We start from the raw sequence: 27480 nt of genomic DNA, 5'->3' as shown, positions 1-27480 counted from the left end.
ATGATGACATACGGGCGAGATCAATGACCCAGGAATGCTCGCAGCTACCCTTCTGTCAGGAGGTGGGTGGAGCTGACTGTCTTTCTCCTGCACGTGCGTCCTTGTATGCCTTACTACACTTTGATCTTAGCCAAAAGGCCGAGAAGCGATGCAGAGTTGTGTGGCGTGATGAATTCACATTCAATTTTTCATATTTCAAAAGTCCTGAGCATTCGTGCAGGGGAGAAGGGGGTGCAGAAAACTCAGGTTAGCGAGTGCTGCTTGGGGGCTTTTTATGATATGTCGTTATTTCATCCTCCTCCTATGTTACAAAAAAAGAGGTGTACAACGATGACCAATTTCTGTCTAGCCAAGTGCATCATTTTGCGGTTTTTTCTAATGTTCCCATTCTGGAGGCGTCAGTCCCCTCCTCCTTGGGCGGGGCTAGTTTTAAAAAGCCAAGGACGTCAAAAGTTCATTTCATTCAAGATTCAATTGCAAATTTTATTCTTACTACAGCAAATGAACCACAATGCTGAAATATCCTCACAGATATTTCTACAATATCGCAATAACTTACAGTAGTTATATTGGACGTTTTACGGAAACGTTGGCTGGAACAAAATTCAAAGTAGAAAAAGTTAATCCGATCTCAACGCGAAATCGCTACAGTCAATAACAGCAGTAAGTAAACAACTGAATTCCGGTGTTTTCCTCCAGCTTTTATAAGCTTATGCACCATGCAACATAATATTCTCGTATTTTCTCAATTTTTTTTCAGATGGGAAAAGAGGACAATGAAATATTCATGAAAGTGTTCATTTCTCTGGAGTAGCTTCCTCCTCCGAAAAATCTCATTCTTCACTGCCGGTGAATATAAAACAAATGTAATTACAAAGGCAATAAAAATAGCAAAACCAAAAATAAAGAAATAAATATTCCTGGAGTTATCGAATGCCCATGCTTGGGAAGAAATTATTTTTTGTGATTAAACAAATATTGAGACAGTAAAATTTATCAGCCAAAACTGCATTACATAATGCCAGAGTTTGATTGACACAAACTCGACATGCACAGTCCAGCACATGGTTTCCAACTCAGAGATACTCTCTCTCTCTCTTCAGTTCAAACGTTGCACTTGAAAACACAGAGTGAAATATTAGGAACTTAAAACAATTAAACAAACAGAAAAATTACAAAAAACACTTTACAAATTAATTTGTAATATGTACAATAAAACAGTACTTTTTAATTTACAATTAATGATTACTTTGTATTCTACACTTCCACACTAGTGGCGGGTAAGCCATCTCAAAACTCAGAATAAACTGCTTCCTGGATAGTGCAGCCATCTACTGGCATTTTCCCGTTTGTTAATATTAATGTGCCAACAAAATAAATGAATGAATGAATAAAAACGTAAATACAACAATCCTTAACAATAATTGTAGACCATTACAATTAGCTGGCGTTTAGAAATCATACAGAGACAAACAAAACAAACAAAACATTAGGAAACAGACAGAAAAATCTTTGTTGCTGCAGTGTGCCTACAAACATTTTACACCCTTTTGAGAGTTATTTACAATAAAATGGCTCGTGTGTTGAAAGAAGCAATGTGTATACGCGCGCTGTAGTGGGAAAGATCTGGCAAATGTGAATAGGAATTCTCTCAAACTTACATGAAATGAGACAAAAATGTTACTGCAAATGAAATTTGAGTGATATTTCGAGGCCGATCTTCCTTCAATCAGTCAGACAGAATGAGTAAGTTGTTAACAGTACGGGAAAAAAAATGTGGATTTTATGGGATTTCTGTGAATACGAATAAAACTTCGTATTTACAGAAACCAGAACTTGACACTGAAAAGAACGAGGGTTAAACCCGAGGCTCCAGAATGTTCCCATTCCGAGGAAAAGAACGAGGGGCCCGAGCAATAGCAAGTTAAAAAAAAGGCAGGTCGCCGCACACTCGTACAAAGGTATGATGTTGTCAGACCTTCGGTTTTCTGAAATTTGAAGGGGCCATTTTAAAGGACGTTTTCCTGAGGATGCAGTGGGTGAGTGAAGTTTCTGCTTTTTGGATATATTGTGGGCCGTATCCTGCAAGTAGTGCCATAGCAGGCCAACCCGTGGCGAGGGCGGAATAAATTCCTAACCACAAGCCTATCTGCAAAAATTAGTTTAATATCTTGACGTCATGTCGACGTCGTATCAGATATTAAGCAGATAAGAACAGAAAAAATTTTTATTTAAAGCATGTTCAATGCCACTTACATACATACTGACATATCCGTGGCGAATGTATCAGTTGCGCACGCAGTGCGACTTTTGCACACCTTACGTGGGAGAATCTTTCTGGAAAATTATTTACAAGTTTTATTACAAAAAGTATTTACAAGAATTATTTACAATTATTTTACAGTAGTTTTGTACAGTTCATGTCATTAGGTGCCTTTGCGTTGTTACTCGTGCGAGTCCATACTGGTTTTTGGTTTATTGTCTTTCACCGGTAATGTGTTCTACGTAGATGTCGCGAGAAGTCCTTATCGTATCACTGACTATCAGCTTCTTCATTAACTTTGCGTATTTTTTCGAGCATAGTCTTCTTATAATTCTGTCGTTTTTTGGGTCCCAGGCGCCCAGTGCGCCGACCACAATCGCCTCTACACGAACGTCCGCGAAGTTGGCGCGTAAGGTGTTGGCAGCCGCGGCGTACTTCTCTTCTTTTTCACGACGAGCAGTTTCGAAAGCTTGTAGACGGTTGTCAAAGGGAATGGTGACGTCTAAGATAACGGCAGCGTTATCTTTTGTAAGGACGAGGTCAGGTCTAACCTCAAGGCCGGGAATTAGTTGGTTCTCACGTTCAATGCTCCACCGGCCTTGTGCAGCCTTCTTGATGCGCTCGACCGCTGCGTTGTGCCTCTGCTGGTAAAGTCGGCTGTAGCGCATGCAGTGATCGAGGACGTGTGGTAGTGTCTCGAGGGCGTATGGGCATCGTCTGCATACTCTGGATCTCGGCGATGAGCGCTTGTTGGCATTCAGAGGGACAAGGTTCAGCCTGGCCTTGTGTATAAACCGCCAGTCGGCGAACCGCGTAAAGTCTCCGTTGTGGAAGAAGTGTGAGCTGGCGCAGTCGGCTGCGGCACATTCCACTGCCTTTCCTTGGCTTGGGTAGCTGATGAGTTTTTCAGCACGAAGTGTGCGCATGTGCTTGCGGCATGTGCGGAATAGCAGGTGCCGTTTCCTGGAGCTGATGGAGGAGTCACCAATGTCAATCGATATTCTTCTTTTGCCTTCAATAGTCCACTTAACACCAAGTCGGCGAGAGGCGGCGCGGGCACATGACCAGATCGAAGACATGTTGTTACTGGATCCACTAAAAGGTCCATCGTCGGAAGCAGAAAGGAACTTGACGATGAGATCTGTGGTAGGTGGTATGCGCGTTCTCCTGAAGATGAAGTCCTCAAGGTCCGTCCAGGCAAGTTCCTTTACACAGTCATCCCGGGATGTCAGCAGCTTGAAGGCGCCATCGATCCGGGCAATGTCTGCATCTTCAGCGGCGATCGGGATCCCGAGGCATGCTGCATCAACCGCACCATAGAGGTATTCATTGGCGGCTTCCGGTGGTAGGTTGAGTGTTCTTTTCAGAAGAGGCTTGGCGAAGTCATCTAGCTTGGCCCATTCACCTTTCTTGTGGCGTAGCATACGCATGTCAAAAGACAGGGACGGGTAGAAAAAGGCCTTCAATGCGTCGATGCGGTGCCATGGTGCCAGGTTGGACTGCATGATCTTGTTGCACATTTCAACATAACCGGCTATCGAGGCGTTGTCTGGTGGAGGTTGGAAGCCCACTGGTCGTCCAAGGAACCGTCCGGTGTCTTCGTCTGCCAGGTGCCTGATAGGGGTGCCATCGACATAGAAGATGGTCGGTCGTGCACCAATCGGTTGAGCTCCTGAGAGGTGGAGGGTGTAGCACTTTGCAGCGTTGAAAGAAAGGGATAGTTTTCTTGCCAGCGATGTCAGGCGGTCAATGTGCGACTGGAGCTCCAACGGTGTGGGTGCCAACAGGAGAATGTCGTCAGCGTACGCTAGAACCCGGTGTTCTGGGTGGGAAGATTGCACTTGCTGAATGACCGGGTCGATAGCCATGTTGAAGAGTATTCCGCTAAGTGGGCAGCCTTGTCGGACACCTCTTGTGATCGGAAAGGGATCAGTAATACCGTCAAGGCACAGGAACTGCGTGGTGGCATGGTTGTATAGAGAACGGATAACCCGGAGTATGGAGGTACCCGCGCCAAGGATCGAGAGGGCACGGAATATCGCATCGTGGGGTATGGATCCAAATGCATTGGAACAGTCCAAGGAGGCAATGCATAAGTCTTTTTTGTTCCTGCGTGCATGGCGTAGTCTCTGTTCCAGGAGGAAGTGGTGCTCAAACACCCCATCATACGGGAGGAATCCCTTCTGAGAGGGGCAGAGCACGTCGTTCTCTATCAACCAGCTAGTCAGGCGCTTTGCCACACATCCAGCAAAGAGTTTGGCGATTGTGGTGCCGAGGGAGATAGACCTCCAGTTGTTCAGGTCAGTAGGCTCGCCTTTCTTGTACAGCAGGGTAGACGTGGAGCGTGTCCATGAGTCTGGAACCCTCCCAGCTTTGAGGCAGGTGTTGAAGATAGGCGTGAGGATGCTGCATTCCGGGTCAAGTGATCTCCAGTGCTTGTACGTGAGACGGTCTGGCCCTGGTGCGGTGCTCTCACAGGCATGAAGACGCGCAGAGATCTCGGTGGAGGAGAAAGGTGCCATGTCGACTTCAGGGCGGTCGGTGTCCGGTGGTACGAAAAGGCCGGGGTCAACAGCCGGCGGGCAGTCAGGTGGTGCAAAGAAGTCTGCAACGGTTTGACTGTCAAGCGCACATCTGGGGGATTCACCATCTGTGATTAGACGCACTGCTCTGCGACGATTCCGGAGGTACAACCTTTGTAAACTTTTATGGTCGGTAGCGTTGGAATTCGCAGTGGTCCGGGTGGCGGTGCGTGGTGGCAGCTTGACGATGCGTTGCGCCTCTCCGATCATCTCTTCAACGGTGTCTTCAAATCGTCTCCAGTTCCTGATGGGGTCCCCGTTCACGAGTTCGATGAAGACAGGGCGAAAGACAGCAAGTGGAGCCTCAGCGTCCATGTTGCTTTCAGGTGAGACCTCGTCAGCGGGAGCATCATCATGAACAGGATTGGCCGTGAACTGGTGCTCAGAGGGGCCGGGATCGTGTGCGATGGCGGTGTGGTCCTCGCCCACGGTATGCACATGGTTGATCAGTGGCTCAGGTGCAGTGTCTGGAACATCCATGCTAGGTGACAGTTCCGAGATGGGTGGGACGACAGGAGCCGTAGGCCTGGGTCTCGTGGGTGGGGAAGGAGATGGCACTCGATGACGGCGGCGATGGCGTCGGTCGCGGGTCTCCGGCTCGGGAATGTTGGGTGCGGTCGCACGTTGTCGCTCTCGTCGGTGTCTGGCCTGGTGGTTCAGGAGTCCAACACTTGTCTGGCAGGAGAAGTCACACGTCTGACACTTCCATCGGTGGGAGAGGCCGGAGGGGAGCATGACAGGTTGCTCGCGAAAGCATGTGTGAAGGGCGACCCTGGAGGCGATCCTTTCCTGGCAGTGGCTGCACCAGTTCCGTGTGCCTTCAACGTTGATGTTGTGTGTGTACCTGAGGTGGCGACATAGTGAATGGCGTAGTTGAGTCCAGGCGCGCGAGTGAAAGGTACGGCAGCACTCGGCCTCGGTGCAACGGAGGGTGTCTGAGAGTGGGAACACCCAGCGATCATCACGGCAGATGAACCTAGCGATCATCACGGCAGGTCGAGGCAGGGTAGAGAGGTCGGTCATCAGCAGGTGTGTCCAGGCTCGCTGGTGTGGCGGGCGCCAGGTGTTGTGCGAAAGGAGTAGAATCATCACGGGCGGAGTTGTGAACTTCGCTGGAGGACGGAGCTGGAGGCATGGCGGTGATATCCATGGATATGTCTTCGGTCAAAGTCTCTGAGGGCGGTAGGTTCACAATAAGGATGTCATCGTCACTGAGGCTGGCAGTGGAAGGGGAGTCGGCAGTCACTGTCGGTGGTGTCGTCAGAGGAGTAGCGTTGTGTCTTGGGTCCGATGAGGCAATGCTGGTCCCCTCACAGGGTGGCTGGGCAGATCCTGGTCTGTTGTAGTCCGAACCGTCAGCAGGTGATGCCACTGTGGAAGGCAGTGTGGCGTCATCAGCGGGCACCGGAACGGGACCATCCTCAAGAGTGTGTCGAGTCTGGGTAGCCATAGGATCAGTGTAGGCGGGGCCAGCAGGATGATCACCCGGACAGTCCGCTGTCCTGGTCTGGGATGAGGAGACAGCATCTGCATACGTCCGGGCAGGCTGGGAGCTCAACGATGGACCGACGTGACTAGCAGCAACGCGGGAACGTGTGTGGTGGCAGACCGGAGAGACGGTACTAGTCGCAGGAGTGGCACGAGATGGGCGGGGCTCTGCAGACACGTGGGACCTGGCGTGCCTTTTCAGGCTTCTTCTGCTTGGGAATGCATGTCCGCATACGTAGCATGCGAAGGCATCAGGAGGTGAAACTGGAGAGGAGGAAGTAGTATGTGCAGGAGTCGACGGGACCTTTACCCTCGGCAACGTCGTCGGGCTAACTGCTCTAGGAGCAGGACTGGTGCCGCTTGAGGCGTTCGTCTGAATCCGATTGAGTAGAGTCCGCAGATTGCTACCCTGCGTCAGCGGTGGACCAGAGGGTGTCATGAAGACTGGCACATGTCGATGCTTGGGCAGGGATCCTGTGCGGGCGGCGCTGGAGACGACTGGAGTAGGCGGTGTCATCAGCCCATGGCCAGTAGCATGTGCCACGGCAGCGTCTAGACTGGGAGCAGTGGCGTGAGCATCCATAGAGACATCATTGGAGCTTCCGGCAGCCAGAGTGTCAACCAGGTTGACAGTAGATCCGGCGGCAATCTGGAGAAGCGCGTCATCCGGCCGAGAATTTTCCGATGGCAGAGGCAGGGATCCAGGGCTCCGGGCAGCAGGTGGGAGGGGCCATGTCAGAGTCTGGCATCGAGGAGGTCCATCCAGGGCAGCCGGTGGTGGAGATCGCGACCCAGGGCTCATCACTGCAGGCGGCGGGCGTGGCCTTGGTCGAGCTGCGAGGCGTGGCGGTGAGCTCATCCTTCACAGTGTCCGAAAAACTGAAAATAGAACAACAGGCAAGGCAGCAAAGATATGCGAAATAGCTCAGTGGCAAGATCAAAGTGAGGCAGTGGGAGGAGCTTCAATTGGAGGTTTTAGTGGACCCAAGAAAGGAAGTTAAGAACGAGGATAAGGAAAGGAGGGAAAGAGGAAAAGAAGAAGGAAATGAGGGAAAGAGCAAAAGAAAAAGAAAAGGAAGGAAACGTAGGGAGAGAACAAAGTAGAAGCCACGCCCACCCGGAAGAGTGAGGCAGCGGAAAGGAACTTTCAGGGCTTATCAAAACAGAAAAGACACCGTTAAACGGAGTATTTCTGAAATGATAAGCGAGAAGAGATAGAAAAGTAACCATTTCTCACTAGAAACGACCGTAAAACAGCCGAAGCAGTAAGAAAGGATAAGAGAAAGTTAGGCCCCGCCCAGCACCGAAATGTACTGCAAGCAGTACATTCAGTGTAGGTGGGAAAGAAACTGCTCGCTCACAGGCAACCTGCACGCTCACAGGTGAAAGGGCCCCATTGAACGCAAGTAAAGAACGTGTTCGAACCATCAAGCGTCAATGGGAGGGGAGAGAGAGAGAGAGAGAGAGAAAGAAAGCAAAACTTACGTAGGGTCCACCTCGGCTCCGCTTTCAGCTCCGTCCACCAGACGAGTAAACTACTCCATCAGCATGGTCTGCACATCTAAAAAATAAAAACAAAATAAAACGTCCGATTAGGCTGATAAGAACAGATACTACACTTTGATCTTAGCCAAAAGGCCGAGAAGCGATGCAGAATTCTGTGGCGTGATGAATTCACTTTCAATTTTTCATATTTCAAAAGTCCTGAGCATTCGTGCAGGGGGAGAAGGGGGTGCAGAAGACTCAGGTTAGCGAGTGCTGCTTGGGGACTTTTTATGATATGTCGTTATTTCATCCTCCTCCTGTGTTACAAAAAAAGAGGTGTACAAGGATGACCAATTTCTGTCTAGTCAAGTGGATCATTTTGCCGTCCTTTCTAATGTTCCATTCTGGAGGCGTCAGCCCCTCCTCCTTGGGCGGGGCTAGTTTTAAAAAGCCAAGGACGTCAAAAGTTCATTTCATTCAAGATTCAATTGCAAATTTTATTCTTACTACAGCAAATGAACCACAATGCTGAAATATCCTCACAGATATTTCTACAATATCGCAATAACTTACAGTAGTTATATTGGACGTTTTACGGAAACGTTGGCGGGAACAAAATTCAAAGTAGAAAAAGTTAATCCGATCACAACGCGAAATCGCTACAGTCAATAACAGCAGTAAGTAAACAACTTAATTCCGGTGTTTTCCTCCAGCTTTTATAAGCTTATGCACCATGCAACATAATATTCTCGTATTTTCTCAATTTTTTTTCAGATGGGAAAAGAGGACAATGAAATATTCATGAAAGTGTTCATTTCTCTGGAGTAGCTTCCTCCTCCGAAAAATCTCATTCTTCACTGCAGGTGAATATAAAACAAATGTAATTACAAAGGCAATAAAAATAGCAAAACCAAAAATAAATAAATAAATATTCCTGGAGTTATCGAATGCCCATGCTTGGGAAGAAATTATTTTTTGTGATTAAACAAATATTGAGACAGTAAAATTTATCAGCCAAAACTGCATTACATAATGCCAGAGTTTGATTGACACAAACTCGACATGCACAGTCCAGCACATGGTTTCCAACTCAGAGATACTCTCTCTCTCTCTTCAGTTCAAACGTTGCACTTGAAAACACAGAGTGAAATATTAGGAACTTAAAACAATTAAACAAACAGAAAAATTACAAAAAACACTTTACAAATTAATTTGTAATATGTACAATAAAACAGTACTTTTTAATTTACAATTAATGATTACTTTGTATTCTACACTTCCACACTAGCGGCGGGCAAGCCATCTCAAAACTCAGAATAAACTGCTTCCTGCATAGTGCAGCCATCTATTGGCAATTTCCCGTTGGTTATATTAATGTGCCAACAAAATAAATGAATGAATGAATAAAAACATAAATACAACAATCCTTAACAATAATTGTAGACCATTACAATTAGCTGGCGTTTAGAAATCATACAGAGAATCAAAACAAAACATTAGGAAACAGACAGAAAAATCTTTGTTGCTGCAGTGTGCCTACAAACATTTTACACCCTTTTGAGAGTTATCTACAGTAAAAAGGCTCGTGTGTTGAAAGAAGCAATGTGTATACGCGCGCTGTAGTGGGAAAGATCTGGCAAATGTGAATAGGAATTCTCTCAAACTTACATGAAATGAGACAAAAATGTTACTGCAAATGAAATTTGAGTGATATTTCGAGGCCGATCTTCCTTCAATCAGTCAGACAGAATGAGTAAGTTGTTAATAGTACGGGGGTGAGTGAGTGAGTGAGTGATTATGGCGCAAAAACCAGAGATGATTATGACGCGCCAAACAAAAGATGAGATGATTACAATTGATGACATTAAAATTCAATAAATAAAACAAGTAGATAAATGTACCAAATCCAGAGGATGAAGTCATATAAAAACAAGTTAAAAGCACATATTAACATTCAAGACACAGTCTTCAAAACAAATTACATTTGGTAATAAAAGCCAATCTCTTTTAAATAATAAAATAAATTAGAATTGACCTCTCTTCCGATTAAACGGTCGAGAGGTAAGTCACAGCTATTAAAATATTTCTGGCGAAGACTATTAAAACATTGACACTCAATTAAAATATGACGAACAGATAAACAAACATTACAATTAAAACAAACAGGCTCATTTTCAGCTTTAAGAAGATAGCTATGTGTGACTCTGGTATGACCAATTCTGAGTCGAGTCAAAAGAACGTCCTCTTTACGATTTCCAGCAAAGTCCCAATGCTCAATTCTAGGTTTGATGTTTCTCAACTTGTTGTGATGCTGAACATCCCAAATTTGCTGCCATTTTTTTCGTATCTTTCCCTTGATGACACAGCAGATGTCTCTAAAAGGGATAAGGCGACTGGACAGTTCGACAGCAGATTTTGCCGCGATGTCTGCAAGCTCGTTTCCCTTTATTCCCGTATGCCCGGGAACCCAGCAGTACAGGATTTCATATCCTCGTATCATTAAATTTCTATGAATTTTGAGAACATCCACTACCACAGGATTCTGAGCGTTGGGAAAAGCTTCCAAGGATTTAAGAGCACTATACGAGTCTGTATAAACTATGAACTTTCTATGGCAGAGCTTTGATATGTACCAAAGAGCATAATATATTGCAGTTAGTTCAGATGTTAGGACAGAGAAAGCTTGGTGCAGGCATCTGCCCTCTATGTAATTTTCAAATACAAAAGCCATCCCGACATGATCATTTGACTTTGATCCATCTGTGTATATCGGATAATAACTGCTATATTTGTGCCTGTGCTCAGCGAAAAGTTGTCTGTAAACGATCTCGTTAGTGCTCGCCTTTACGTGATGTTTAAAAACATCAAGAAGCTGGATCCGTGAATTTTCCCAAGGTGGAATTTCAAAATTCTGTACTGCTTGGGGGTGCATATCAGAGAGGGAGAGTTCCTCAATGACAGCGCGAACTCTTAAAGGGAAAGTAGGAACACAGGATGGACGTGTTTCAAATAATGTGTTACACTCATTATCAAGTAAGCACAGCTTATTGGGATGTTCAGGTTGAGATAGAGTATTAAAATATTGCAAAAGGGACAATTGCTCACGCCTCAGATGAAGTGATGGTTCGTTACAGTCAACATATAGGCTCTGCACAGGAGAAGTCCTGAAAGCTCCTGAACAAATCCGCAGACCTTGATGGTGAACAGGATCCAGTTTTAACAAAACAGATGAGCGAGCGGATCCATAAACAACTGAGCCATAGTCCAGTTTAGAGCGGATAAGCGCTCTGTAAATGCGAAGCATGGAGCAACGCTCTGCACCCCAGGAGGTGTTCGCCAACACTTTTAAAATATTTAGTGTTTTTAGACACTTCTTTCTCAGGTTTAAAAGACGAGAAAGGAAAGTCAATTTTCGGTCGAACGTCACTCCTAAAAATTTTACTTCAGGCGCAACTGGAATAATTGTACCATTCAAGTATAACTCAGGTTCAGGATGGAGACCTCGTTTCCTACAAAAGTGCACGCAGACAGTTTTCTGTTTCGAAAATGTAAATCCCTGTTTGTCTGACCATTCTTGGATCTTAATCAGAGCCATCTGCAGTTGCCTCTCTACATATCTCATGTCTGCTCCTCGACAGCTAATCTGATGATCATCAACATATAGAGATCCCAAGATGGTGGGAGGAAGTTCTTTTAGTACAGAATTTATTTTTAAACTAAACAGGGTTACACTGAGCACACAGCCTTGAGGCACACCCTCTTCCTGTTCAAAAACATCCGAAAAAACAGAGCCAATTCTTACTTGAAAAGTTCTAGTGTTCAAGAAATTTTGAATGAAAATTGGTAGGTTGCCGCGCAAGCCACTCTCGTGAAGATCCCGGAGTATACCGTATCTCCATGCCTTATCATAAGCTTTTTCAATGTCGAAGAATATCGAGACAAGGTGGCTTCTTCTTACAAATGCTTTTCGAATAGATGTCTCTAAGAGGAGCATGTTATCTACAGTTGTTCTTCCCTTTCGAAAACCACTCTGATAAGGCGATATAATATCATTCTTTTCCAAGAAGTAGACTAGGCGGCTGTTTACCATCTTTTCAAACAGTTTGCAAACACAGCTGGTAAGGGCAATTGGCCGATAGTTCGAGGGATTCCTCGGGTCTTTCCCTGGCTTCGCAATAGGAATGACAATAGCTCTCCTCCATGCACTGGGAAATATACGCTCCTTCCCCACTCTATTGTAAAGTGTGAGAAGGGCACTCAGTGACTTACAGGACAGATGCTTTAGCATTTCATAATACACGCCATCCAGACCCGGACAAGACCTATGTGTCTGCAACAAAGCTCTCTTTAGTTCAACCATAGTAAAGTCTCTATTGTACGGCTCAAAGTTGGAAGAGTTGAAAGCGATGGGATTTTTCTCAGAGCGTTGCTTGATAGAAAGAAATGCAGGTGAGTAATTTCGGCTGGAAGAAACGGCAGCAAATGTCTCACCAATTGTATTTGCAATTTCTTCTATGGAGCTAATCACTCGGCCATCTTTTTCCAGAAAGGAAAGTGAGTGGTCTTTGTACATTCCGCATGTATTTCGAACTCTTTCCCAAACCCGCTTACTAGGCGTAGAGGATGTTATTGAGGACACATATGAAATCCAGGAATCCCTCTGGCTCTGCCTTCTTACTTTCCGTGCATTTGCTTTGGCTCTTTTAAAAGCTATGAGGTTTCGCAGAGTAGGATATCTACGAAAAATACCCCATGCTTTTTTCTGTTTTTTCAGTGCTTTATGACAGTCGCGATTCCACCATGGTTTCGAATATTTTAGTGTTTTTCCTGATGTTCTAGGAATCGAAAGCATAGCTGCCTGAATAATAGTATTAGTAACAGCTTCAACAGCGTCATCGATATGCACACCTTCTACCATTTCCTCTGTCAGCTCTGCAACGGAAGAGAAGAGTTCCCAGTCTGCCCTGTCCAGGATAAAACGAGGGACTCTCGACACGGGGTTTGCTCCTCTTCGTGCAAGAGACACAAAAATAGGATAATGATCGCTGTTGTACAGGTCATTTCCGACACTAAAAGTGCAAAATGGCAACAGAGATGGTGAACAGATGGCAAGATCGAGAGCGTGGAATGTCCTTGAAGGCTCATGGAAGTACGTATCTTGCCCATTATTTAGGAGACAAAGGCTATGATCTTCGATCATCTGCTCTATTTGTCTTCCTCGGCAATTTGTATCTTTACTTCCCCAGAGTGGACTATGGCCGTTAAAATCTCCTATTATGATAAAAGGCTCAGGCAGCTGCTCTATTAGATTATTTAAATCTTGCTGATAAATGTGCTCATTTGGAGGCAAATACAAAGAAACAAATGAAACAATAATATCAAAATTTATTTGAGTAGCGACAACTTGGAGAGATGTCGTCAAAGGAAGTACATTTGAGGGATAATCCAGTGAGGAGAGCAGACCTACACCTCCACTGGCACGCTCACCTGCAATGTTATCCTTCCTGACGAAAGAAAACCTCCGAAGTTTTGCATGGTGTTCAGGTTTCAAATTTGTTTCCTGTATTGCTAAGCACACAGGATGATACACATTTATTATAGATTTGATGTCAAGGAAATTTCGGTGGAAACCGCGACAGTTCCATGACATAAGGGTGGCCATTATGAATGGTTTTTGTTTTTTCTGTGCTGTTCTTTTGTTTTTCGTGGAAGTAGATGCCTGGGAACTTCTAGACCCTCTTCTACTTCCATAAAGTCTGAATCCGCAGATTCAGAAATCATCTCATCAAAACAGCTATTGCTGTGACTTCTATTTTTATTGGATATTTTATGTGTAGAAGTTTTGGGCTTACTTTGAATAACTGTTTCTTTCTTTTGTACTATATGGGTTGCATTTTCTTTTTGCTTTCTTTTTGCTGTACGAGATGATTTTACAGCACTGGCGTATGATGTATTTGGTCGAAGCTGTGTGCTCTGGACTAATCTTCTGGCTTCGGCATATGAGATGTTCCTCGTAAACTTTGCAGTCTGCACTTCTTTTTCCAATTTCCATTTTGGGCAGAGGCGTGAAAATGCTGGGTGCTCACCCTTGCAATTTATACAAAGAGGCGCAGCCGTACAATTTTCAGAATCGTGGCCAATCTGTGAGCATCGGGCGCATGTAAGGCTGCCACGACAAGACGTCTTAGAATGGCCGAAACGCTGGCATTGGAAACATCGCATAGGGTTTGGAATATAAGGTCTTACAGGAATATTTAGATATCCGGCCTTAATATTCTTAGGCAGATCAGGCTGTTGAAGGTAAGGATCACGTGTTTCGTGTCTATCAACTTACCTTCTTTACGCATCTTGATCCGCCTTACACCGCAGACATTTTGTTCGGAGAGCTCAGAAGCGATCTCTTCTTCAGAAACATACAGAAGGTCGAATTCTGAGATTACACCCCGACAATAGTTGAGTGACTTATGTGGTGTTACAGTCACATTCGCTTGCCCAAGTTTAGTTATCTGAAGTAAAGAAGCAGACTGGGTGGCTGAGGTTGTATCAATAAGCAGGTCTCCGGAGCGGAGACGCTTTATATTTCTCGGCTCACCAATACAGGACTGGATGTATTTGTTTATTACGAAAGGAGACATCTTATGCATTTCGCCAGAAGGACTAGAGATGACTAGGAAACGGGGAATATTGTTATGATTTTTTTCATTTGTATCTGTACGTAATTTTTTTGCAGTAGACTTTTCAGAAGTAGGTTGAGTGAGTGGTTTAGCAGTAGACGTTTCAGAAATAGGTTGAATGACTGGTTTAACAGTAGATGTTTCAGAACTAGGTTGAGTGACTGGTTTAGGAGTAGAAGTTTCAGAACTAGGTTGAGTGACAGGAGTGATTTGAGTGACTTGAGTGACAGGATTGACTTGAGTGACTGGAGTTACCTCGAAATCTTTTATTAAGTAAATATGAGAAGCCATAGTGAAAGAATAAAGATTCGGGTCCGACGGCCCCGCCCACCACGGAGCCCAACAAGGGAACACAGATTCCTGTGTTAGGGCTAGCCGGACCTATACGCAAACTGAAGCCCCACAGTCGGCTTTCCCGAAAGCAGGTACTCCCGAGAGCTTGACCCCAAGCCACTGACACAAGGACTAGTGACCAGCCGATTGACACCCGTGAGGACGACTAAGGTGCCTCCCGTTTAGCTGAAGCAGAGGCCAAAGCAGTGTGTTGGGGACAGTACCTCGCCCCTCAACTACCAGGACCCTCCTTTCCAGCGACACGGGTCTCCACGCACGGCAAACACGTGGGCAGTTTTCTCCCCACTTGAAAACTAGAAACAAGGTCTGTTCCAGCCTCTCGTGACGAGCCCCAAACTCCGTAGAGAGAAACCACCAGGGAGAAGGGAAGGGAAAAAGATCCAGCCAAGAGGAGAGGAGACGGAAAAGAGGATAGATCACTGGGGCTCCAGGATCGTGACACCCGTCTCACCAAGAAGATGATCCCCTGAAGGGCTAGGGTACCTCGGGATTGCCACACCCGTACTCACAAAAGTGAGCCCCCTGAGGGAGTTAATAGTACGGGAAAAAAAATGTGGATTTTATGGGATTTCTGTAAATACGAATAAAACTTCGTATTTACAGAAACCAGAACTTGACACTGAAAAGAACGAGGGTTAAACCCGAGGCTCCAGAATGTTCCCATTCCGAGGAAAAGAACGAGGGGTCCGAGCAATACCAAGTTAAAAAAAGGCAGGTCGCCGCACACTCGTACAAAGGTATGATGTTGTCAGACCTTCGGTTTTCTGAAATTTGAAGGGGCCATTTTAAAAGGACGTTTTCCTGAGGATGCAGTGGGTGAGTGAAGTTTCTGCTTTTTGGATATATTGTGGGCCGTATCCTGCAAGTAGTGCCATAGCAGGCCAACCCGTGGCGAGGGCGGAATAAATTCCTAACCACAAGCCTATCTGCAAAAATTAGTTTAATATCTTGACGTCATGTCGACGTCGTATCAGATATTAAGCTGATAAGAACAGAGTAAAAACGTTTTATTCAGGAAATGATATGTGCTATTTACAGAGATATTGAAGTCACCAGCACAAGTAACCCAATAACGCACGCAGTGCGGTTTTTTCTTCTACATTTTATTTACAAATGAGTTTATGAAATTTTTGATGGACAAAGGAATATTTACAGGTATATACATAACGTGTGAAATAGTACATTGCCATACATCAGCTAGTCAAAGGTATATGTCGTCTCAGGCATAGAGAGTCACTGGATTATGTCGTTGATGGCATAGAGAGTCACTGGGATTAGACTAATCACGTGGGAGTACTGACTGTAGGGAAGTCACGGCTACATCTGGGAGTGATCAGAGCGGAGCTTCGGTTGTGTGCTGTCGCGGATTTTGCCGGTATTGCCATGGAACTTGTCGCTCACCAGTGAGGTGCTCCACGTAAATGTCGCGGGACGCGCGAATGGTGTCACTGACCACAAGTTTCCTTAACGTCTTGGTATATTTGTCCGAGCAGAGGCGGCGCATCACACGGTCATTTTTAGTGTCCCAGGCACCCAGGGCTCCGACCACGATTGCTTCAACTCTAACGTCGCTGTACCGCTGACGGAGAACCTCGGCAGTCGGTGTGTACTTCAATTCCTTTTCCCGTCGAGCACTGTCAAAGGCCTGGAGCCTATTGTCAAAGGCCACTGTCACATCGATGATAAGTGCAGAATCATCACGTGTAAGGACAAGGTCGGGACGGAGGGGAAGGTCAGCGAGGTTCTGGTTTTCACTGGCAATAGTCCAGCGTCCTCGTGCAGCTTTCTTGATCCTTTCCACAATGGCATTGTGCCTCTGCTGGAACAGACGACTGTACCGCATGCAGTGGCACACGACATGTGGAAGGGTCTCGGCACGATGGTCGCAGCGGCGGCATCCGCGTTGTCCTCGGAATCTTCGTCTAGCGGCATTGAGCGGGAAAAGGTTGAGTCTGGCCCGGTGGATAAACCTCCAGTCCGCAAACCTTGTGAAAGTCCCCTCACGGAAGAAGTGACAGCTGGCCTTCGACGCCGCAGCACACTCAATAGCCTTCCCTTGATTGGGATAGGCACTGAGCTTGGATGCACGATCAGCTCTGAGAGCATTTCTCAGTGTGTGGAAAACCAGGTGCCTTTTAGATGGGCCAAGAACACAATCATTGAGGTAGAGGGAGATGGAGTGGTCACTGTCAATGGTCCAGCGAACACCAAGGCGGCGTGAGGCTGCACGGGCGGCAGACCAGGCAGAAGACGAGGTGTTGCAGGTGCCATGAAACGGGCCTGAGTCCGAGGCAGACAGGAAGGCAGCCATCTCTTCAGTAGAGGGCACGTGGCGAATCCTAGCAGCGAGGAACCGGCTGAAGTCATCCCATGTGAGGGATTTGACACCCTGGTCACGTGAGGATAGAAGCTTGAACACGCCGTCCACGCGGGCGATGTCGGAGTCTTCCTTGGCCAGCGGGATCCCAAGACATGCAGCAGATGAGGCCCCGTACAGGTACTCATTTGCAGCTTCAGGAGGGATGTTAAGGGTCTCCTTCAGTAGGGTGCGTGCAAAGTCGTCAATACGAGCCCAGTCACCTTTACGAAGTCGGCGGGTCCTCATGTCAAACATGAGTGCTGGGAAGAAGAAGGACTTGAGTGCATCAATCCGCTGCCAAGGAGCTAACTTTGAAGTCAGGATGGCGTTGCAAGTTCGCAAGTACCCATGGAGAGCATTGTTGTCCGGTGGAAGCTGGAATCCAATGGGTTTTCCGAGAAAAAGCCCATGGTCTCCGTCCAACAGGTGACGAAATGGCGTGTCTCAAATCTTGAAGGAGGAGGCGCGCGTGCCCACGGGCTGTCGTCCAGAGATGTGCAAGGAGAAGCACTTAAGTGGGTTGAAGGTCAGAGAGATCTTGCTCGCAAGGTCCACAACTTTGTCAATGTGCTCCTAAAGCAAGGCAGGGGAGTCGGCGAGGAGCAGCAGGTCATCCGCGTAGGCCAAGATGTTGTGAGAGACGGAAGATGACTGGATGGCACGTATAATTGGGTCCAAGGCAATGTTGAAAAGCAGTCCACTCAGCAGACACCCTTGCCTGACACCACTTGTGATGGCAACAGGGGCAGAGGGGCCATCTGGGCAGAGGAACTCATTGACGGAGTCGGAGTAAAAGGAGCGAACAATGTCAACCAGAGCTTGACCAGCACCACAAGCTGGGAGGGCGGCGAGGTTGGCGCAATGCGGGACCGAGCCAAAAGCATTGGACAGGTCCAGCGAGGCGATGCAGACATCCTCCTTCTTGCTCTTAGCAGATCTAATACGCTCTTCAAGAGCAAAGTTGTGCTCGAACACCCCGTCGTAGGGGAGGAAGCCTTTCTGTGAGGGAGATAGGATGTTAAACTCCAGGATCCACTCAGTGAGCCTGCGCGCAAGGCATCCAGAGAAGAGCTTGGCGATCGTCGAGCTGAGGGCAATGGGCCTCCAGTTGGTGATCTCTTGCTGGTCTCCCTTCTTATGAATGAAGATCGACGAGGTGTTCTTCCAGGCGTCCGGGACACGTGGGGCCTTTAAGCAGGTGTTGAAGATGACCGTCAGAACTTTACCTTCTGGATCAAGGGTCCGCCAGTGATGATAGGTCAGGCGGTCAGGGCCGGGTGCCGAGTTCTCAGCAGCACGCAGACGATTGCACACTTCCGCAGGGGAGAACTGTGAGCAGTCCACTTCGAACTCGGGGCGTACAGAGGCATCATAGATGGAGGTGTCAATGTTGGCGAGAGGAGGCGGAGCGGAGAAGAAGTTATACACAGACTCAGCATCAAAGGGAGAGGAAGGGGAGTCACCAGCAGTGATGACACGAAGAGCTTTTCTTCTGTTTCGGACTTTCTGCGACTTCGGATCTGATGGAGCAGGACGCGGAGGGCGGCGGGCAGACCCAGATGTACGAGGAGGGAGCTTGAGGAACTCATGCGCAAAGGAGGAGATTTCTTCAAGCAGCTCTTCAAATTCCCTCCAGTTAGGCGAAGGACCGTGATTGAGGATGGAGAGCAGACGAGGTCGGAAGGAGAGTAGAGGGAAGTTATCCTCAGCAGGAACGTCAGCAGTGGTGGGGTCCTCAGGCGGAAGCTCGTCGTCAGAGTCGGCAGCAATGTCAACTGCAGGGCTGATGTTGAGAGGCAGCGACACTGGAGGTGAAGATCCAGGCGGAGAGGAACTAGCAGCAGACGAAGGAACAGCGGCGATGTCATCCGGTGGGCGGCAAGAGGCAGCAGGGTTACCCGAGGCAGGAGAAGCACTGGGGACACGAGCGGCAACAGGTGGCGTAGCAGACGGATGAGGCAGAATCGGCAAAGCAGGTTCTGGAAGCACGCTGACAGAAGGCGACGTCTGTGGGCGACGGCGTCGACGTGAAGAGGTAGTACGCTCCGGAGGTTGGACCTGAGCAGGGGCCTGGCGCTGGCGCTCCCGACGGTGACGGGCCTGGTGTTCAGGAAGCCACCTCTGGTCTGGCAGGAGAAATCACAGGTAGTGCACCTCCAGCGGTGAGCGATGCCAGATGGGATGATGACAGGGTGGTCCCGAAAGCAGGAGTGTGCAGATACCTTCGTAGCGATGGACTGCCGACAGTGAGCGCACCAATTAGTAGTGCCAGAGACATCCACTCCATGAGAGTAGTGTAGGTGGCGGCAGAGTGAGTGGCGTAGTTGGGACCACTGCCGTGCATGGAACGTCCGGATGCAGCTGGTCTCAGTGCAATGCAGCGTGTCCGAGACAGGGAATACCAGGTGGACAGTCCGGTCCTTGCGGCACGTGGTCTCAGGGAAGACAGCAGAAGGAGGAACATCCGCAGGTCTCTCGGTGATCATCGGCACGTCAGGAAGGGAGGGCAGAACATCTGGCGGTCTAATGGCAGCAGGTACATCATCGGTGGAAACAGAGGAGTCCAGGGACGGTGCAGGAGCGGGATGCTGGCCAGAGAGAGACTGGGGCACATGACTAGGCTTAACAGAGTCGCTCCTCGGCGAACACATGGTGGTGGCAGGCAGCAGAGCAGGAGAGACATCCGATGGCAGAGGACTTACAGGTCTGGACTGGAGCGGAGACGGCACAGGCAAAGGATTCGACGAATCAGCAAGAATCTCGGCATACGTCCTTCCAGGTGTAGTCGGCGGAGCAGATATCGAAGCACAGGCATGGCCGGCAGCGATGCGAGCACGAGTATGGTGGCATACCGGAGATTCAGCAGGTGGGTCAGGTGGTAGGTCCTGTGTGTGATCAGCATTCACACGTCGAGGACTGTCAGACGAGGAGCCGTGTGTCAGCGCATGTTCCTTTTGGAAAAGATGTGCCCACAGACATAGCAAGGGAACGACGAGAAGCGTCGACGCTTGTCAGAGGGATCTCTGTCGTCCTTCAAGCAGGCGCGGGAAGAACTCTGGCCAGGAGACACATCGATGGTGGAGGCAGGAGGCGAACCAGAAGGCAGTCCATGAGGAGAGGAGCGAACGGGTGGAGGCGACTTGGCGGTAATCCGTGCCAGGAGTTGTCTCATGTGACCATTCCTTAGTAGCGGAGGACCAAGAGGTGTAACCACAGCAGCAACATGACGAGCAGGTAAAGGCCGGGCAGACGAACTAGCAGCAGGAGAGGTACCCGACGTAGACAGTGGTCCAAAAGGAGAAGGAGAGGCAGCCAGGAGAGAGGCCACGGGCCGTGGTGTAGAGTCCCGGAGAGGTGAGGCAGTTGGCGCTAGCTGAAAAGTGGATGGCATCTCAGGAAGTCCTGGAGTCGTAGGGAAGGGAATCCGTGGCCGTCTTTCAGGAAGTGGCAGGCACGGTGTAGACGAAGGTCCTGGCATCGCTGGATTTCAGAGCTAAAAGGCAAGCAAAGGCAAAGCAAACAAAAACAGAGGCAAATTTCAGCTGAAGAGACAAGATCAAAGTGAGGCAGTGGGAGGAGCTTCGATTGGAGCTTTGGTGGAAAAAAAAGAAAAGGAGGAGGAAGGGGAAAGGAAATTAACAACGAGAAATAGGAAAAAAAAGATGAGGAAAGAAAAAGAAAAGAAGGAAAAGAGCAAAAAGAAAAGGAGGGAAAGAGCAAAGAAGAAGCCACGCCCACCCAAAAGAGTGAGGTAGCGGAAAGGAAATTTGAGGGGTTATCAAAAAAGGAAACACACCGTAAACGGAGTATTTCTGAAATGAAAAGCGAGAAGACATAGAAAAGAAACCATTTCTCACTAGAAAGGACTGCAAAACAGCCGAAGCAGTAAGAAAGGTGAAGAGAAAGTTAGGCCCCGCCCAGCACCGAAATATACTGCAAGCAGTATATTCAGTGGTGGAGACGGGAAAGAACCTGCTCGCTCACAGGCAACCTGCACGCTCACAGGTGAAGGGGCCCCATTGAACGCAAGTAAAGAACGTGTTCGAACCATCAAGCGTCAATGGGAGGGGGGAGAGAGAGAGAGAAAGAAAGTAAAACTTACGAAGGGTCCACCTCGACTCCGCTTTCAGCTCCGTCCACCAGACGAGTAAAGTACTCCATCAGCATGGTCTGCACATCTAAAAAATAAAAACAAAATAAAACGTCAGATTAAGCTGATAAGAACAGATACTACACTTTGATCTTAGCCAAAAGGCCGAGAAGCGATGCAGAATTCTGTGGCGTGATGAATTCACTTTCCATTTTTGATATTTCAAAAGTCCTGAGCATTCGTGCAGGGGAGAAGGGGGTGCAGAAGACTCAGGTCAGCGAGTGCTGCTTGGGGGCTTTTTATGATATGTCGTTATTTCATCCTCCTCCTGTGTTACAAAAAAAGAGGTGTACAAGGATGACCAATTTCTGTCTAGTCAAGTGGATCATTTTGCGGTCCTTTCTAATGTTCCCATTCTGGAGGCGTCAGTCCCCTCCTCCTTGGGCGGGGCTAGTTTTAAAAAGCCAAGGACGTCAAAAGTTCATTTCATTCAAGATTCAATTGCAAATTTTATTCTTACTACAGCAAATGAACCACAATGCTGAAATATCCTCACAGATATTTCTACAATATCGCAATAACTTACAGTAGTTATATTGGACGTTTTACGGAAACGTTGGCCGGAACAAAATTCAAAGTAGAAAAAGTTAATCCGATCTCAACGCGAAATCGCTACAGTCAATAACAGCAGTAAGTAAACAACTGAATTCCGGTGTTTCCTCCAGTTTTTATAAGCTTATGCACCATGCAACATAATATTCTCGTATTTTCTCAATTTTTTTTCAGATGGGAAAAGAGGACAATGAAATATTCATGAAAGTGTTCATTTCTCTGGAGTAGCTTCCTCCTCCGAAAAATCTCATTCTTCACTGCCGGTGAATATAAAACAAATGTAATTACAAAGGCAATAAAAATAGCAAAACCAAAAATAAATAAATAAATATTCCTGGAGTTATCGAATGCCCATGCTTGGGAAGAAATTATTTTTTGTGATTAAACAAATATTGAGACAGTAAAATTTATCAGCCAAAACTGCATTACATAATGCCAGAGTTTGATTGACACAAACTCGACATGCACAGTCCAGCACATGGTTTCCAACTCAGAGATACTCTCTCTCTCTCTTCAGTTCAAACGTTGCACTTGAAAACACAGAGTGAAATATTAGGAACTTAAAACAATTAAACAAACAGAAAAATTACAAAAAACACTTTACAAATTAATTTGTAATATGTACAATAAAACAGTACTTTTTAATTTACAATTAATGATTACTTTGTATTCTACACTTCCACACTAGCGGCGGGCAAGCCATCTCAAAACTCAGAATAAACTGCTTCCTGCATAGTGCAGCCATCTATTGGCATTTTCCCGTTTGTTAATATTAATGTGCCAACAAAATAAATGAAGGAATGAATAAAAACATAAATACAACAATCCTTAACAATAATTGTAGACCATTACAATTAGCTGGCGTTTAGAAATCATACAGAGAATCAAAACAAAACATTAGGAAACAGACAAAAAAATCTTTGTTGCTGCAGTGTGCCTACAAACATTTTACACCCTTTTGAGAGTTATTTACAATAAAAAGGCTCGTGTGTTGAAAGAAGCAATGTGTATACGCGCGCGCTGTAGTGGGAAAGATCTGGCAAATGTGAATAGGAATTCTCTCAAATTTACATGAAATGAGACAAAAATGTTACTGCAAATGAAATTTGAGTGATATTTCGAGGCCGATCTTCCTTCAATCAGTCAGACAGAATGAGTAAGTTGTTAACAGTACGGGAAAAAAAATGTGGATTTTATGGGATTTCTGTAAATACGAATAAAACTTCGTATTTACAGAAACCAGAACTTGACACTGAAAAGAACGAGGGTTAAACCCGAGGCTCCAGAATGTTCCCATTCCGAGGAAAAGAACGAGGGGCCCGAGCAATAGCAAGTTAAAAAAAGGCAGGTCGCCGCACACTCGTACAAAGGTATGATGTGTCAGACCTTCGGTTTTCTGAAATTTGAAGGGGCCATTTTAAAAGGACGTTTTCCTGAGGATGCAGTGGGTGAGTGAAGTTTCTGCTTTTTGGATATATTGTGGGCCGTATCCTGCAAGTAGTGCCATAGCAGGCCAACCCGTGGCAAGGGCGGAATAAATTCCTAACCACAAGCCTATCTGCAAAATTAGTTTAATATCTTGACGTCATGTCGACGTCGTATCAGATATTAAGCTGATAAGAACAGAAAATTTTTATTAACAAATGTTTCTTGCCATTTTACATAGTGTTGGTAAGACCATGGCATGCTATACCAACAACGCACACAGTGCGATTTTAGGTTTCATATTTATTTGTTGTGAGAGATATGTACATATTTACAATATTTACAAAATTTGCATAACTGTGAAAGTCCTTTATACAAGAGTTGTCCCATGACCGCATCCTGACAAGCTGTCACTGAGTCCAACAGTGCCTAATTAGGACTGTTTTACCCCAGTGAGGTGCTCAACATACACGTCCCTAGAAAATTTAATAGTTTCGCTAACTGCGAGTTTCTTCAAAAGGTTTCCGTATTTGTTGCTGCACAGCCTGCGTGCACAGCCACTCTATCGTTCTTGTCGTCCCAAGAGCCGAGAGAACCAATTATGATGGGATGAATCTGAACATCGGTGTAGTCTTTCCTGAGCAGCTCAGCAACCGGACGGTACTTGGAAATCTTCTCCTCTCTGGCGGAAGAAAAAGCAGCAAGCCTATTCTCGAACGGGATGGTGACGTCGATTACCAGAGTGGAGGAGCCTTTGCGAAGAACCAGATCGGGGCGGACAGAAGTACCAGGGAAGACTTGGTTGCAGAAGAGCACATCCCAGCGCCCACTCGCGGCCTTCTTCAGCCGTTCAACCACAGCATTGTGACGCCGCTGGAAAATGGAAGAATAACGCATACAGTGGTTGAGGACATGTGGGAGCGTTTCTTCACTGAAATTGCAACGGCGACATCCACGGCGTGAACGGTCCCAGGGCTTGCAGGCATTGAGAGGTACCAGGTTCAGCCTGGCACGGTGAACAAATCTCCAGTCCGCGAAGCGCGTGAAGGACCCCTCTCTGAAGAAGTGCGAGCTCGAGCGCGAGACGGCAACCCATTCCATGGCCTTACCCTGGTTCGGGAGGAGGGACAGGTCACTAATACGGGTAGCCCGTCTTAGGGTCCGGAAAGCCCGGAAGATGGTGTGCTTCTGGCTCGGGAAGATGGTGTTAGGACCACAGGAAATGGAGGGAGACCCACAAGCATCGATAGTCCAAACAATCTTGAGGCGCCGAGATGCGGACCTTGCGGTAGACCACGTAGAGGAGATGGAATTGCAAGAGGCGGCAAAGGGAGCCTCGTCCGAAGCAGACAGGAACTGTGCCACTAACTCAGGAGAAGGAGCGAATCCGATGCGTGCACGGACGAAGGAGGTCAGATCATCCCAGGCGGAAGCACGAACAAAGGGATCTCTAGCGCAGAGCAGCTTGAAGGCAGAGTCGACGGCAGCGATGTCTGAATCCTCCGCAGCGAGTGGAATGCCAAGGGCACCTTTGCCGGAAAGGCCATAAAGATAATTGTTAGATGCCTCGCGAGGAAGATTCAGGGTCTTCTTGAGGACAGGACGCAGAAAATCGTCAATCTTCTTCCAGTCTCCCTTAGCGTGCTGCGAAGTCCTCATGAAGAAGAGGAGAGAGGGAAAAAAGAAAGTCTTCATTGCATCCAGGCGTTGCCACGGAGCGAGCTTCGAGTCCATAATCTTCTTAGCCAGGATCAAGAAATCACGTAGCTGCGCACGGAGAGGTGGAAGGTGGAAGCCCACGGGTTTCCCGAGGAAACGGAAGTGATCACCATCACCAAGGGCGTGGATAGGGATGCCATCCAGGTAGAAGACGGTCGGACGCACTCTAGCAGGGCGAGAAGCATCAAGGTGAAGTGTGTGGCATTTACCGGGATTAAGCTGAAGACTAAGACGAGAGAAGACGTCAGAAATGCGATCCAGGTCATCCTGAAGAACGTAGGGAGAAGGAGCGAGCAGGAGGACGTCATCGGCGAAGGCGAGGACACGAGGCGAGGAAGGAGAAGAGCCAACAGAGCGGAGAACAGGATCAATGGCCAGGTTAAACAGGAGGCCGCTCAAGGGACACCCCTGACGAACACCGGCATTGATGTCAACAGGGCCAGAAACACCGTCGGAAGAGAGGAAGCAGGTAGAGGAATTCCTGTAGAGGTCTTGGATTAAGGAGACGAAGTCCTCCCCGACACCAGACGTGAGTAGTGCAGTGAAGATCGCAGAGTGCGGGACCGAGCCGAAGGCGTTGGCAATGTCGAGAGAGGCCAGACAGAGCTCAGACTTCGTCCTACGGGCAAGCTGGAACCGCTGCTGGACGATGAAGTTGTGCTCAAGAACCCCATCGTGCAGCATGAATCCTTTCTGTGAGGGGTGGAGAATCTCGTTGTCACATAACCAGTGCGTGAGACGTTTCGCTAGACATCCAGAGAAAAGGCGAGCAATTGAAGAACTGAGGGCAATTGGCCTCCAGTTGTCAATCACCGACGGGTCCCCTTTCTTGAAGATGAGGAACGAACGGGAAGATTTCCATGAGGACGGAACACGCCGGAAGCGAAGACAGATGTTGAATATCTCACTCAAGATCTTGCAGTCTGGATCAGCCTCACGCCAGTGGGCATACGAGAGGCGGTCAGGGCCGGGCGCAGAGTTCTCACAGGAGCGAAGCTTGGCAAGAACCTCGGCAGGAGAGAAAAAGACAAATCGAGAGGAGGACGTTCCGGGATACAGGTAGTGAAGATAGATAAGTCAGAGTCTCTGGCGGAGTACCTTGAGGAGAATTCGAGGGCGATCTCTTCTGCAGGAATGGAGCAAGGAGGAGAGCTGTCAGAGGAAAGGAGACGGATGGCTCTGCGACGATTTCTCCGGTATAAACGTTGAATGACCCGAGGATTAGAGGTGTTGACCGGGCGCGGAGAACCAGGCACAGGAGGAGAAGGAGGAGGGAGCTTGACAATTTCTGAGGCAGACTCCGTGACGTTCAGAAGGCAGGCCTCAAAGGAGTCCCAAGCATCATCGTCAGTAGTCCCAGAAGAAAAGCTATGCAGGGAATCCCAGAAGTTCAGGAGAGGAGGCTCAGTGACCGGAATTACGTCTGCAGGAGGAATACGAGCAGGGTCATCAGCGGCCACAACGGTCGACATCAGGAAACTCGGAAGTGGGGAAGACGGCAGAAGATTGTGTGTCATCAGCAGGTGACGAAGAGGAGGGAGGAGATGCAGAGACGAGGCAATCAGGGGGAACAACAGCACGGGAGGAGGAGGCAGCAGGTGAGGCAGAAGTCGACACAGGAGCAGGATGAGCGGCCGAAGAGGGATGAAGAAGCCCTGGACGAGGAGCATCAGGAGTAGCCCTGGAGACGTCGGGAGGAGAAGGTGGCAGGGAGTGAGAGGCCGATACAGCAGGAGACGAATCGGAAGAGCAAGGAGATGGGACTGGAGCAGGTGAAGAAGGAGCGTCCACAGAAGTCACAGGAGGAGCTGGAGCGGACGTAGCCGGAGATCTGGAGGACACGTCAGCGGGTGAAGAAGAGGCACCAGGTGGAGGGTGCGGCTGTCTACGGCGCTGTCGCTGAGGCACAGGAGCAGGAAGATGAATGTTGTGGTCAATAGAAGAGTTCCTCTCAGCGCGCCGGTGGAATTCGGAGTGGTTGAATAACCCTTTCCGGGAAGGACACGAGAACGGACAAACTGTAAACTTCCAGCGGAAAGACGCACCAGTGGAGATGACGGGAGGCGATGTGCGGAAACAGGCATGGACAGAAACCTTGTTGGCAAGCCGGGAGTTGCGAAGGCTGCACCATTTCACGCATGAAGAAATGGGGGTCAGATGTTCCTGGAGAAGGTGTCTGGTGAGGGATCTCTTCATGCAGGACCAGGAGTTGGAGCGGAACAGGAGGCTGCAATTGGGCTCTGTGCACGTGAAGACATCGCTTACAGGAAAGACGAGATGGAGCGTGGTACCCTCGCGGCACGTCGTAGAAGGAATAGGAGCGCCTGAAGATGGAGCATTGGAAGGAGGCGGTGAGGCTTGAAGAGAAGTAGACGGGAGCTGCGGATGGCCAGTGGAAGAGAAGTCAGCAGCACCAGGAGAGGCGGGAG

General features: G+C 47.8%; 1 protein-coding gene, 1 non-coding gene and 4 pseudogenes across 2 annotated transcripts; all 6 read right to left on the bottom strand.

Annotated features, from left to right (window-relative positions):
• Window positions 1–2065: 2065 nt before the first annotated feature.
• Window positions 2066–2240, bottom strand: LOC146994567 (U2 spliceosomal RNA; annotated as a pseudogene).
• A 5578-nt stretch (window positions 2241–7818) lies between these two features.
• LOC146994566 (U2 spliceosomal RNA) lies at window positions 7819–7983 on the bottom strand (annotated as a pseudogene).
• Window positions 7984–15688: 7705 nt separating this feature from the next.
• Window positions 15689–15871, bottom strand: LOC146994565 (U2 spliceosomal RNA). The gene has a single exon (XR_015044299.1). It is a non-coding gene; the product is annotated as a U2 spliceosomal RNA (small nuclear RNA).
• A 240-nt stretch (window positions 15872–16111) lies between these two features.
• LOC146994564 (uncharacterized) lies at window positions 16112–17782 on the bottom strand. Its single transcript, XM_085826211.1, has one exon. The coding sequence runs from the start codon at window positions 17458–17460 to the stop codon at window positions 16180–16182; it is 1281 nt and encodes a 426-aa protein (XP_085682337.1). The 5' UTR covers window positions 17461–17782; the 3' UTR covers window positions 16112–16179.
• A 3525-nt stretch (window positions 17783–21307) lies between these two features.
• Window positions 21308–21472, bottom strand: LOC146994563 (U2 spliceosomal RNA; annotated as a pseudogene).
• Window positions 21473–23381: 1909 nt separating this feature from the next.
• Window positions 23382–23556, bottom strand: LOC146994562 (U2 spliceosomal RNA; annotated as a pseudogene).
• Window positions 23557–27480: the final 3924 nt, after the last annotated feature.

The sequence above is a fragment of the Stegodyphus dumicola genome, chromosome 11 (assembly GCF_044657685.1).
Source record: "Stegodyphus dumicola isolate Sdum_Otavi_A_Nest chromosome 11, ASM4465768v1".
In the NCBI taxonomy this organism is placed as follows: domain Eukaryota; kingdom Metazoa; phylum Arthropoda; class Arachnida; order Araneae; family Eresidae; genus Stegodyphus; species Stegodyphus dumicola.
This window is presented reverse-complemented; position numbering and strand designations above follow the sequence as displayed.